Below are 14,623 nucleotides of genomic sequence, written 5' to 3' on the forward strand. Positions count from 1 at the left end.
TGATCATTGGGCTTGCGACCCCCGCCGCCCACCGGTCTGCACAAAGAAAAACATGAAGGAAAGAAAAAACAAAAGAAAAAAGAAAAAAATAAGATTATTTTCTAAAAATTGCAAAACGATGTCGTTCATTTGAGATGTACACATCAACTGTTGAACATGCTATATAAGATAGTCGATAGTGATTAGGTCGCCACATTGGAGATTTTCATTCAAAATTGACTGGATAGGTTATATTGAAAAATAGTTAAAAGGTTTACAACTATATTGGTCAAATTGAAAGATCTAAAACTGAACTGACGGCGGAACAATAGATTTATGACTTTTTGACCAATTTTCCATGCTAGGTGATTCTGCCTAACAGTGCAATTTTCCTCTTTATTTTATTTTCTTTCCTCGTTAAATTAATCCTCACGTGGCAAATGTTCATGCTATTTTCGGCCAACGCAAGCGGGAGAGAGAGGAAGGGGCCGAATCTGGTCTTTGCCGTGGATCGGGCTCGGACTCTTGGGTTCAGTGAAAAACTTGGATCGGGCATAGAGTTTGTCCTGCTCGCCAGAAAGAATGGAGTCAGGTCGTACGTTGAGGCATTTTAAATGAAATTCATAACCAGGGCTATAGTTTATCCCATGCGATTATGCTATTCCTAAACAATATATATAGTATCTAAATGCAGAGAAATGTAGTAAGAAAAGAAAATCCATCCAATGATCATCTAAGGCACCATTGAAAAGGGGAACAGAAAAAAGAAGGCCGCAAATTTACAGCAGAAAATGGTAAGCCAATCTTAGTACATCATGATTTATTCCTCATTTTGAAAGGAACAGATATTAGTTCATCAAATTATCACGCACGAAGTGAACAGAAAAGAAAATGTGACCCTAGCCTGGACCCTCAGTTGCAAACTCAACCTCTCACTTCCAAATGCTCCGATTGAACACACTTGATTTTAAGCAAAGTCGGTTTTGAAGTTCTTCTTGTCACAAATAATCACCCTCTGGAAGGTTGATGTACTTGAAGTTCCCCTCTTAAGTCACGGAGCATTTCGTCAAAGGCACAATAACAGAACACTGTTGAACTCTGATAGCAGTACAACATACACCTGGTTCACCTCAACTAGAGTTGTACAATGTTTCTCTAAGGGAATGGCAAAACAATTAAGGTTGTCTAAATCTACAGAGTACAAGAAAATCAGTATGATCCACATGACAAGGTCCTCATATTAAATGAAGAATCAGAATTCCCAGTAACCGTGGAAACAATGGGGTTCACCAAATGAACCGTCGAACTCAAGCATAAGGCAGAGGATCTCAATTCAGCTGCAAATAAGACATGTTGGTTTTCATACGAGGAACCAAAACGGTCCAAAATATCAACCAGTCTCAGACAAGCACTCTACTAATCAAATTGCCCTATTCGATTTGCAGGAAGACATTAACAAATCGAAGGGTGCGAAGTTGGAGTCAACAAAATAACACAGCATTGAGTTCTTTCCAGATAAAGCTGATCTATCCACGCACGCCAGGTAATTATCGGCACGGTTTTCATCGAGCCCGCAAATTTCAGCACGATATCAATCACCAATTCCTAGATATCCGAGCACCCAACAACGCGTGCAGGCCAAGACAGAGAACCAAAAAGAACCAATTTTTGTCGCGCAATTCAACAAATACAACACTACCATCGACGATCACCGGCTTCCGAACCAGACCTTAATAACGGGCATCTGGCCGCCGAACATGAGCACGACGCTCATCTGGAGGATCACCCGGAAGGTGTCGCGGATGTTGTTGACGTTGAACTCCTTGAAGCTCTCGGCGCAGTCGCCGCCCTGGAGCAAGAAGGCGTCCCCCATGGCGGCCTGGCCGAGCCTCTCCTCCAGGCTCCGCGCCTCCCCGACGAACACGACGGGCGGGAACGACTCGAGGGTCCGGAGCACGGACCCGAGCGCGTCCGGGTCCGGGTACTCGGACAGCTGGAGGGCGTTCTTGGTCTTCCAGCTCTCGATGTTCCATTTCGCGGCGGCGGCCGAGGACGAAGAGAGCGGAGGCGGGTCCGTCGCGTGGACGGCCGAGATGGGCCGCGCGGCGGGGAGGGGGCGGCGGTGGCGGTGGCGGAGGAGGGGCGTGGAGGAGAGAGAGGACGGGGTGGTGACGAAAGCCATTGGAGAAGGGGAGAGGGGAGAAGAGAGAACGTGGGAAGTTTCAGGAGAGAAGGGAAGGGAGGGTCTCTTTCTCTCTCTAGCGTGCGCTTCCAGAAGGGTACGGGCAGAGAGATACTTCACAATAATGTCAACTCCTAGATGCGATTCTACACGTGCGACCAAATCAACTTATCAGTGTTTCTTAATTCGAGGCGGAGTGCATGATTATTGGTCATGAGCAAGATCTTAAAAGGCTTTTACCATTGAGAAAATTTAGGTAGAGACGGATTCAAGCCTCGAAAAGATTTTGACCCCATTACTTCTCCTGTCCACAACCTCCTTACGGTAGAGGCGCTGGATCCCCACGACGCTTCCCGAAACACGGGCGTGGTACAGAAATGATTATTTTTGAAAATAAGTTTAGAATGAAAATCCGTTATTAAACGTAAAATTATTTTTCTATTTTTTAAATAAATTTTTACTTCAAAAAATAGATTTTAAACAAAAACCAGATGTAATTTTTTTTTCTTTTACATTTCTGTATTTATAATGTTAGAAAATTTGGATGAGAATTTCATTTTGAGTACATTGAGAGTTATTTTAAGAATGATAGTTTTTCCCAAACGGAGGAAAGATGGACGCTCATTGTTTGATTCAACTTGTTGACTATCTTAAAATCGATTTTGTGTTGGGTAAATAGAAATTGACATTTTACAAAACATGAATTTTGTACTTAAAAAAAAAAAAAAAAAATTGGCCACCTAAGCTCTACCTAAACTAATATTATAATACACTACCGGCCTGATAGATTATCCATATAAAATATTTTTCTGATAGAGGTTCACCCTCATGACATTAATTGCTTTAATAAGTGAAAATATTTTCAAACAATATAATGTATACACAAATTTACGGGTAAATTGACCTTTCCACCTTAACAATTTTGATCGCCGAATTTGGCATTGGAAACTAATGAACATATAGAAGTTTAGCTAGCTCGATATATAAAGTAGATCTAAGGCCAATATTATGAATATCTGCCTTATAATACTATTTTGTAACATTATAATTTTTTAAAGAAATTGTGCATAATGCAGAGTTCTTTATAACCCTCATGACTTTAATTTATCTTTTTTTTCGTTAGAAATTAGTAGTCACAACAAATATATGGTAGGAGTAATTTGACATGCTACTCTTACAATTATAGTTGGCAAGAAATTAAACAACTCCAATTTTCCTTAAGAACTGGTTTTTGGTGCTTAAACGCATGATAACGAGGGACAACAAATTTGTGAAAATTTGGAATATAATGTCTGAAAAATCAAGACTTATTTTCAACCAGTAGTCAACATTAAGTAGATACAAGGGTCGAAATTGGCCAAAGACGAATATGTCAATAAGTAGAACACTATGAAAAATAGCTATTCAATATAAAAATCAATAACATTGTCATTTTACGTTTTAGAGCTATTTCGATCGAGCTAAGAATAATAGGGCTGTCAAAATTTCGTACAACACTTACTTGAATATCGAAACTTTTTTTTCTACTAACTCGAGTGTCATATCGGAATAAATCTGATATTAATCAATTGAATGTCAATTTTGGCAAATCATCCTACGTGGATTTTTTTTTTCATTTTTATTTCTTTCTTTAGGGCTGGCTAGGGATCACTGGCGACCATTGCCACCTTGCGACCCTTACCAGCCATAAAACCCTTGCCCAGATTGGGTGAGGCAACCCACACCCTCAGCAATGAAGGTTCGGCAAGGGTATTACAACCTTGCCTACAACCTTTATAGTGAGGGTAGGTGGCCCTCACCCAGATTTGGCACTGAAGGCCTTGGTTGAGGGTCCTCGTGGCCTTGCTAGTGGTCAATGAGGCCCCGACAACCTCACCTAGGGCCTTTGTTGCTTAGGGCAGGTGACTCTCGCCCAATTTGGGCAAGGGTCTCGCGAGTTGTGAGAGTTTCTAATGATCATTGCTAGCCCTAAAGAAGAAAAGCAAAATACAAATGAAAATAATAATAAAAATTTAAAATTGTCTACATCGACGTTGACGAAGTCATGCCATTCGAGTGATCTATTTTTTAAATTTATGACACTTAAGATATATATATGGCACTCAAGTGAGCGTTATATACAAGTTATGATATTCTTGCTCTTCTTCTTCATTTTGATCTACTTTTATTTAGGTTTTATTGAGCGTTTTCATTATATTTAATTTAGAATTTTCTTCACCCACAGTATCTCTCTACGTGCAAAGGTCTTTGAATTTGATTATGCTTATCATTGTTTGTTGGGTGTAAATTTTCTTTTTAAGAAATTTTACTTCTGGAAACAAAATTATGCACCGACTTCACATACAAAATCAATTTGAAAAGATATATCTAAATAATTATATAATGACAACCTAATTCTAAGGTTGACACACAACACTCTAAATAGCTAGAAAAGATTTCTTCTTTATTTCAAAAATATATTTGCTACGTTCCCCAAGAAATAAAAACAAAAAAGAAGATTTCGAGTGGGCCGGCATGTCCGACCCACTTAGCATTATATTCGGCCCCCTAAGAAATCCCTCTCCCTTAGCCCATTTCCTTGTAGCTTCTGCCCATTTCATTTATGCTTTCATGACCCATCTTTTAATTTCCTTCTTCTAGCCCACCTCTTTTATTGTTTTCGAAGCCCACATCAAAACTTCGACCGAAAAAGCCCACATCAAAACTAAAAAAGAGATAAAGCCCAGCCCATCCTTTCTCCTGGTCTTGCTTCGGTAGGAGAACGAGAAAAGATGGAAGCAGCAAACGGTCGCGTCTGTGAGCGAGAAAAGAGAACGAGAAGTGAGACGAGCGAAATTAAGAGAGACGTTTTAGAAGGATGGGGAGCTGGAGCATTGGGCCGAGGGGAGCAAGAGGGCTGGAAAAAGAGGAGACGCTCGACGGAGAGAGGGGGAGGATTAGGCCATTTGGGAGGAGAGGAGTAAAAGAAAGAGAGGAGTGAAGCGTTGAGCTTCAGCCAGACGATTATAATTGATTGTCAATTTCAGTATTTTGGAAATTACTTTCCTGCTTTTGAATGGTTAGGATGAACTTAGATTTCTTTTGGATGTGTACATAGTAAGATATTCTCCCATATTTTACTTGATTTCTAGTCAACTCCAAAAAAGCTAATGGCGACTCTTTTATTAAAATTTGCATAGGTTTAATTGATTAAAATTTTGAAAAGAAATCTAAAGTTCGTCCTAACCATTATAATCATAAAAGAAAACATACATGGACCTTAATATCGTCCTTAAAAGTAGAATGATAACGCAAAACAAAGAGCTCTATTGTAAAGCCCTAAAGGCTTGTCTAATTTTAGATTTTAATTTTTAGGAATTTTTAATTTTTCTGATTTTTTTTTTATAGAATTTTCTAAATTTGTAATGATTTTTCTAATTTGTAATATCTCTGGCCGCGTACATAGTAGGATATTCTCCCATATTTTATTGGGTTTCTAGCTGACCCCAAAAAAGCTAGTGACGACTCATTTGTTAAAATTTGCATAGGTTTAATTGATTAAAATTTTGAATGCTCAATATCGCGTGGAGTATGAACTTAGGAGAACTCGAGTTAATGGAAGGTTGTCAGCCCAAAGTTGACAATATCTCTAAACCTAATAGCTGCTGAGTCAAGAGAGGTTAGGTTGCAACATCCATAAAGTAGTAATGCTCTGACACCAATTGTTGTCCCAGTGTGTTCTATATGTTTCATTCAAGTGACTAGATGTTAAGTTAAACCGGATGTGGTATGATTGTATGATTCGATACGAGGATGTTATTCCCTTTACTGTTTTTAGGAACAATTATAGAATGAGGATTGGCTTCGTGTTCTAGGCTCACCAGGCACTGCATGTGACCAAAAATTCGTTGGCCCGTGGCTTTATTTATTTATTTTTGCTTTGCTCCAAGGGCCAGGTCCTTCGGGCCAATTTTATGTATTCTGGGCCACCCAAATGGCTACTGACCCATTTGTTGTGCTCAAGCCGAGCCAACCCATTTGCCAATCAAAACACCACCAAAGTAATAAGCAATCAACACAAAACCTTCTTTCGAAAAATTAATGATAATTAGAATTTCCCAATTATGTGGTTATGGCCTACCAATTACGATGACAATCCTATGTTTGGAAAGGAATTCCAAATATTTAGTGATTGTCAAACAACTTTTTATTTTTATTTTAACACTTAGGATTGTTATTATCAACATCACAAGTAAAATTATCATTCCAACACGAGTCCTCTTCTTTGCTTCTCTCTTTGACATCTCCAACTCAATCCAATCACATATTCATTCCATTCTCCATTTAGATTAATAAGAAGCAAGATCTTCCTCTAAATATTTGCTCTTCAAAAAATTTTGTTCTTCCAAATCTTCTTTCCAAGATTTGTTATCCTCTCAAGATCTTACTTTTTCTCTAGCCTCTATAACTATAAGTCAAACCTTCTCCTTCTGTTCGAATAAATCCACAATCATCTTTCTATAAAATATTAAGTATCTCTGCACTAGGTCTTTTCTAGAAGCAATACACAATCAAGCATCAAAAGCAAATTACTCATTCTGATAGCAAGATTTGCAATATGCATTGACAACAAACCCATTGAAAGCTAATATCACTGACACCTTTAGTTGTTACCATCGGAAAGAAAAAATTGATAAATCCTTTGTTCGAAGAAAATCAGAGGATCTATTTGTACTTAATTAGTCGAAGCAACGTGCATAGGATTTAGGGCTTTGTTGATGGAAGAAGCTCCTTGCTACCGATCTTCAATTTGGACTTGCTGGCTGATCCTCTTTTTGCTTGGAAGCAAAGCCCTATCTCTTGATTTCGCTCATGCTCTTGCACTAGCAAGAGAATTATTACATTCAAACTGCTTCGTGTGTATCAAAGCTAGAGATGAGACTGTAAGGAGATGAGGGAGTAACAATTTAACAAAAAAAATTATCGATGGATATAGAATGTAATTTTGTTTCCTATATTCTTAAATTTGACTAATTTTAGGAGGGAATGAGGTTTTTCTTTCCATCCTCATTATTATTTTTGATTTTGTGGAAGATATTTCTAGAGAATGTGTTAGTTAATGCAAAATGCACTTGTTAAACAACCAATTTACAAAAGTTCCGAGCTTTCCAGGATACTAACTTTACTATTATAACGTATGTTGTCAACACCTGAATTTTTACAATTCAAGCGTCTATCCTTGTAAAAGTACAAAAATGGAAAATAGCAAAAATAACAAAAAGGAGCGAAAAAACAATAGGCAAATAAATGAATAAATAAATAATATACCGATGAAAAAAAATAAAAGCTTTTAGAAAATGATGGGCGTTGAAAAATGGGGGCTTTTCTGGTTCGTGGCCCAACTCACACAGCTCTCACAAGATGAAATTCCCTTTGAAGTCCATCAAGTCTAGTCTAGTCGGCTCCTCTGGCCCACCCTATATTCTAATAAACCCAAAGCCACAACCAATTCCCAGCTGAACTTCGCTTGAAATTTTGGAATCCCATCATTTCCGACGCCATTCATGGTCGAATGCCATTAACCGGAAATGACATAGGGTCAATTTTCCAATAAGAGGAAATTTAAATAGAAATCTCAAGTCGAAAGACCAGTGGAAATTAAAAATATTTCTATGGAATTAAAGTTGTGAGAGATAAAAGTGAAATTTTCTTGTCACAAATGACGTCAAACATTGTTCATTCAGTGAGAACAAGCCGCGGACAATAAATTCGTGCGATTTACAAAAGCGAATTTCAAGCCACGATTCAACATACGAGCAATCTAGAGACAAAAGTGCCTTCCTAACAGTAAAAGTGACAAGAACAACTAAAATAATCACCACCTAGGACATCTAGCAGGGATAGGGCGATGGAAGCCTGAAAGTGGTTGATAGGCAACAAGCATATGGATGTGCTTCTATGAGAGAGATCGATGTATTCTTGGTTTTGAGTTGTGAGATCGATGTAGTCTTGATTATGAGTTGTGATTTATTATTAATGAAGTTGATAAAAAAAAAGAGAAAAAATCACCAAATATCTTAAATTATGTATACTGTGACACATTCACCTTAATTTTTTTATTTTGTGACACCAAATATTTGAAAATATACTTATATGACACATTTACCCTCTATCAATATCCTGTTAATGATTACGATTAAAAATATTCTTACATAAACGATGAAAGATAAATGGTGTTGACATAGTGCCCAAGTGGCTCAAATTAAATAAGAACAACTTCGTTTTGTCTAAAAGATCATTATACAAAATCTTGATATAAGGTTTTTGTGTCATATGAATATAAATTTAGGATTTTTAACGTCACAAGAAAAAAATTTAAGATAAACATACCATAGACATCATTTTGAGTTTTTGACGTAATAAAAAGAAAAATAAATGTGACAAAAATGAATATAATTTGGAGTTTTTTACTGGCCTTTTCCATAACGTCCGTGAGTTCCTCTTTTCCTCTCTCTCTCTCTCTCTCTCTCTCTCTCTCTCTCTCTCTCTCTCTCTCTATATATATATATATATATATTGAAGGCTTTATTGGTATTGGGCTTAAGGCCCGTCCGCCCATGCTGGGCCCAAAAGGCCCGGCCCACGGAAATAAGGCCCGTGGAAGGGGAGAGGTATAAAAGGGAGGAGAGAGAGAGAGAAAAAGGCACTGTTTTGATTTTAGAAAAGACGTATGTTTTCTTTTTCTCTCAACATACTTTCCCTCTCTCTCTCCGTTTTCTTCAAAAAGAAAAACAGTAAAGCACATGAAAGGATTTTGCTTCCTCGGATCGAACAGGACCGTTTCTCTTCCTCTTGTCGGCGTCGGTGTTTAATCTGTGGCTAACAAGGTACGCTCGAATCCGTGGTGTGCTTTACGATCGGTGATGCGTGTTTTCCCGGGCTTCGTCTTCCGCATTGATTTAGGGGTTCGATTCGGTGTCGAATCCGGTTTTCGGGGATCCGTTAATCCCAACATTGGTATCAGAGCCCTAGTTCACGTTTTTCCCGATCAATTTAATGTTTTTGATTGATTTTTTCGCGAAAGAACTTTGGCCGCACGGATCGGGGCAAAAATCCCGACACGTGAGCGCTTTTCGGCTATTTTTCCGAGTTTTCGTAAGTCGAAATCAAATTGTGATGGCATAGGAAGAAGGGCGACGTCGAGACGAGTTCGGCGATATGTCAACCGCCGCCGGGCGCCGCCGCACGCGCCCACACACGCGGCTGGAAGGCGCTGCGCGTGGGCGCGACGCGCCGGTCGGCGAACCAGCGCGTACACACCGCCGGCGGGCGAACCGACACGCGCCGGTCCGCAGACCGACGCGTGCTGACGTCACCGTGACATCATCCAATGGTCGGTAACCGTTCGGATGACGTCACCGATGACGTCATCACCGACGATGTTTCGCCAGGCGGTCACTGGCCGGCGACCCGACCCGACTCGCGGACGCGGCAGCACGCGCCCGCACGTGCCGGATGACGTCTACGTGACGTCATCCCCCGCACGCGCACGGCACGTGCGGTCGGTCCGCGCGAGCGGTTCGACTGGTCCGACGTTTGACGATCGTTAACCGTTGACCGACGACCGTTGACCGTTGACCCAAAAAAAAAAAGAGGGAAAAGAATGTGTTTCTTTTTCAATTAAGTCTATGTGGATTATAATGTGATCCCTTATTTGTTCTGCATTTGTTGCAGGAACAATGCCTCCCCGAGGTTGCGCACACCTATTCGCGCGATTCTGGGTGAACAAAGGGATAGGCTGTCTAAGTTGATAGCTGAGTTGACTGATCATCGATGGGAGAGAGGTGTCTTAATTGATTATGTCCTTGAAGTTAATGGGAAAATTCAACAGGTCATATGGAATTGTCGTCCTATGTCACAAGGTCGAGATTGTGCGATTTTTCATAAAAACTCTTCCACCTGAATGGCAAGATGTGTTGAATCGCATATGAGATGTCAACGGAGCTGCTTCCTATAAGAATATTGTGATGGATTTTGTAAATGAATATTACTGTATTATTTCCAGAGAAAAGATCAAGAAATTGAACAAAAGAGGATCTTTCCTAGTTCGTGTGCTGACTTGGTGTTAGTTGTATTGGCTGATATATGTAAAGTGTGATTTGTGGACATATTATGTAATGATTACTACCTAATTGTGTTAATTAAAAGCATTATATTTTTTTAATTGTATGTCAATTATCTGTTGCTTTCTGTTATTACTGATTGCTGTGGGTAATTAGCTGTGGGTAGTTTTAGAAGTTTTTGTAGCTTCATAGAATTGATTTTGCATATGACAATCATATTAATGATAGTTTTAAGTTAGGATTTTTGGAGGATGATTGGAAACGTAGTGACCTTTTGATTCTGAAGCCTTACTTGAAATTATTCATTAATATGATGGGTCTATGTAAATAGGGATGCATAAATTATAGGCATTAATAATTCGTGCATATTTGTCTGATTTGTTCAGATCAATGGCTTCAGCCACAAAGAGCATAGTTGCCGAGCTGAACAAAGGTGAAAAGCTCAATGGAGACAACTATGAAACTTGGTAGATGAAAATCTAGTATGTGCTAGAAGAGCAAGAAGCACTTGAGGCTCTTGTCATGACCATGGTAGAACCCGAAGAGAGAACCACTGCACAGCACAAAAGAGACAAAGAAGTTTTTTCTGCGTGGAAAAGAATGAACTCTCTAGCTCGCATCACGTTGCTGAGCAGCATGGAAAATAACGTCATGCGGGAGTTTCGGCGTTTTGACAATGCGAAGGAAATGTGGGAGGCATTGGCAGCTAGATTTGGTCATACTTCGGTGACTAGACTGAGGCAGCTTACTATCAAGTTTGACTCTTATAAGAAACCTCATGGTCAGACCATGAAGCAACATCTTAGAAAGATGTCAAACATGATAACTGAGCTGAAAGATGCTGGCCATGTCCTCACAGATGAGCAGCAAGTGCAAATAGTGATTCGTTCCTTGCCTCAGAGTTGGGAGCATATGAAGGTGCACCTGACTCATAATGAAAATATCAAAAACTTTGAGGATGCAATGCGTCATCTTGAGCTGGAAGAGGACCGCCTTTGTTGGCGCTAAGCCGGATCTTGAGCCTATCATGCTAGTTCTAGCTCACATGGAGCTTCGAGCTCCAAACGCAAGCGCCTTAACTGGTTTGATAAGGGGAAAGGTAAGGAAGAAGCAGGTCCTTCAGGAAAGAAACCCAAATTTAACCAACATGGAAGAGGGAAGCGTCCTCGCATGAAAAAGCTTGCAAGGGTGAAATGCTACAACTGTGACAAGAAGGGTCACTATGCTCGCGACTGTTGTGAGCCAAAGAAGGTATGCATCCCTTGTACTTTTCAGAACTTTGCTTATGTGTTGAGTTCTGTGTTCTTAACTGAGTCTAATCCTTTGTGGACTGTGGATTCAGGAGCGACAGACCATGTAGCGAATGATAGAGGATCATTCGTGGAATTCCGACGAGTACCAATTGGAACTAAGTGGATCTATGTGGGAAACAACTCCAGAGCTGAAGTGAAAGGAATTGGCACATGCCAACTGAATATGCGTGGTGGACACACTTTGTTTCTTCATGATGTGTTGTATGCTCCGGAGATTCGTCGAATTTAGTGTCTCGTATTAGTGTTGGTTAAATTAGGTTTCAATATGAACTTCTATAGTAGAGGTGTGAATTTGTTTTTGGAGACAAATTACTATGGTTGTGGTTATTTTCTAGATGGTTTTATTGTATTAGATATTGATTATGTTAATGCTAATGTTTGTTATTCCCTTCTCACGTCTACTGATAAATATGATAATGATGTGAATGTGTGGCATGCTAGACTTGGTCACATTGGCCAACAGCGTATGAATAGACTAGCTAAAGAGGGCTTGTTGGGCAATATTGAAAAAGTCGATTTGTCCATATGCAAGCATTTCCTAGAAGGGAAAACGACAAGGAAACCATTTGGAAAAGGAAAAGAGCTGAATTTCCTCTGCATTTAATCCATTCGATGTCTGGTCCAATGAATGTGAAAGGAAGGCATGGGGCTGTTTATTTCATCACTTTTATTGATGATTATACTCAATTCGGATATGTCTATTTGATTTCTCATAAATCTGAAGCGATAAGCTGTTTTAAAAGGTTTATGAACTTGGTAGAGAATCAATTAGACAAGAAAATAAAAGCATTGAGATCCGATCGAGGTCGAGAATATTTATTTGATGAGTTCAGAAAATTATGTGATGAAAAAGGAATAGAAAGACAGTTGTCTATTCCGTACACTCCTCAACAAAATGGTGTTGCGGAAAGAAGAAACAGAACCCTACTGGAAATGGTTAGGTCCATGATGGTGCATGCTAACTTGCCTATCACCTTTTGGAGTGATGCATTGTTAACTGCTGCGTATATACTTAACCGGGTGCCTTCCAAATCAGTTACTTCCACTCCATATGAGTTATGGACAGGTAGAAAACCGGACTTGAGTTTTCTTAAGTCATGGGGTTGTGCTGCCTATACACATGAGTCCTCTCACAAGTTTGGGAAATTGGGTCCTAGAGGAAAGAAGAGTATTTTCATAAGATACTCGGAACACTCGAAAGGGTATGTGTTAATTGGTGAGCAGGAAAGTGAGAGTATAACTGAATTTGAATCACGAGATGTCACATTTTTAGAGGATGAGTTTCCTAAGAAGGGAGAAATAGGGGAAGATTACTCCCTATATGAGACCTTGGATCAAGATAATGATATTAGTGGAGTTCATCCAAGTGGGAGCATAATAAGGAATGATGTACAAAGTGTACAATCTCCCATACGGCGAACAAGTCGCCAAAGTATTCCCCGTCGACGTTTTAACATTGAAGGGGAAACTTTTATGGTTGCTCCACAAGATGAGGATGAGCCAAGAAATATCAATGAGGCTCTGAATTGCCCTAGTAAGGAAAAGTGGATTCATGCAATGGAAGAGGAAATGGAGTCTATGAAATCAAACCAAGTTTGGGAACTGGTTGATCTTCCAAAAGGACGAAGAGCTATTGGGAACAAGTGGGTTCTCAAAATAAAGCGAAAGGCTGATGGCTCGATAGAAAGGCATAAGGCTCGCCTTATGGCGAAGGGGTATAATCAACAGGAATGAATTGATTATGAAGATACGTTTTCTCCTGTAGTGAGATTTACCTCGATTCGCATTATTCTGGCAATAGTAACTAGTCTGGATCTTGAGTTACATCAGATGGATGTAAAGACTGCTTTCCTCAATGGAGAATTAGAGGAAAAAGTATATATGGAACAACCTACTGGTTCATAGTGAAAGGCCAAGAAGAAAAAGTATGTTGACTTTTGAGGTCGATATATGGTCTTAAGCAATCATCAAGACAATGGTATATACGTTTTCATAATGCCATAGTGGCATATGAGTTTACAATGATTGATGAGGATCATTGTGTATATATCAAAAGATCCAAGGATCAATTTGTGATCATATCATTGTATGTTGATGATATACTGATTGGCGGAAGCAATATGGAGTTGGTTAATAATGTCAAGAGATGGTTGTCTTCTAACTTTGAGATGAAGGATATGGGTGAGGCTGTATACATTCTTGGAGTTAAGATTTCGAGAGATCGTTCGAAGAGATCGTTATCTCTTTTGCAAGAAACCTATATAAATAAGGTTCTTGAACGATTTCGTATGCAATACTATAAACCCATAGACACTCCTATTACAAAAGGTGAAGGATTGAGCCATAGACTGTGTCCAGGGACTCCACAAGAGAATGAACAAATGAAACATGTTCCTTATGCTAGTGTTGTTGGGAGCTTGATATATGATATGATGTGTACAAGACCCGACATATGTTTTGCAGTTAGAATGGTGAGTAGATACCAATCCAATCCAGGTCCAGTACATTGGAAGGCCGTCAAGAGAATACTGAGGTATCTGAAGGGAACTGCTGATTTCAAGTTGAATTACCAAGGAAAGGATCTGCGACTTGAAAGCTATTCAGATGCTGATTAGGGAGGAGATTTAGATGAAAGAAAATCTACCTCTGGATTTGCTTTCTTACTGAACAATGGCGCCATATCATGGAGCAGTAAGAAGCAAACGTGTATAGCTTTGTCCACGATGGAAGCTGAGTTCGTGGCATTATCAGCAGTGGTTCAAGAAGGAGTTTGGCTTAAGAGATTTTTGGATCATTTAGGTGTTGATGAGAAAGCTGCAAATCCATTGTTGGTTAACTATGATAGCCAAGCAGCTATAGCATACACCAAAGATCCAAAGTATCATGGCAAGACCAAACATATAGATACCAAGTATAACTTTGTGAAAGATATGGTTGCACGAAAGGATGTGAACTTGCAGTACATATCTACGCATAGAATGGTAGCAGATCCTATGACAAAGCCAATACCTAGAGATGTGTTTTGTGGTCATGTAAAATCTCTAGGA

At 39.5% G+C, this 14,623-nt stretch overlaps 1 protein-coding gene across 1 annotated transcript; it reads right to left on the bottom strand.

The window, feature by feature from the left end:
* Nucleotides 1-698: 698 nt before the first annotated feature.
* On the bottom strand, nucleotides 699-2,161 carry LOC120295905 (phospho-2-dehydro-3-deoxyheptonate aldolase 2, chloroplastic-like). The gene has a single exon (XM_039317520.1). The coding sequence runs from the start codon at nucleotides 2,159-2,161 to the stop codon at nucleotides 1,688-1,690; it is 474 nt and encodes a 157-aa protein (XP_039173454.1). The 3' UTR covers nucleotides 699-1,687.
* Nucleotides 2,162-14,623: the final 12,462 nt, after the last annotated feature.

This window comes from Eucalyptus grandis, chromosome 7 (assembly GCF_016545825.1).
Source record: "Eucalyptus grandis isolate ANBG69807.140 chromosome 7, ASM1654582v1, whole genome shotgun sequence".
NCBI classification, from domain to species: domain Eukaryota; kingdom Viridiplantae; phylum Streptophyta; class Magnoliopsida; order Myrtales; family Myrtaceae; genus Eucalyptus; species Eucalyptus grandis.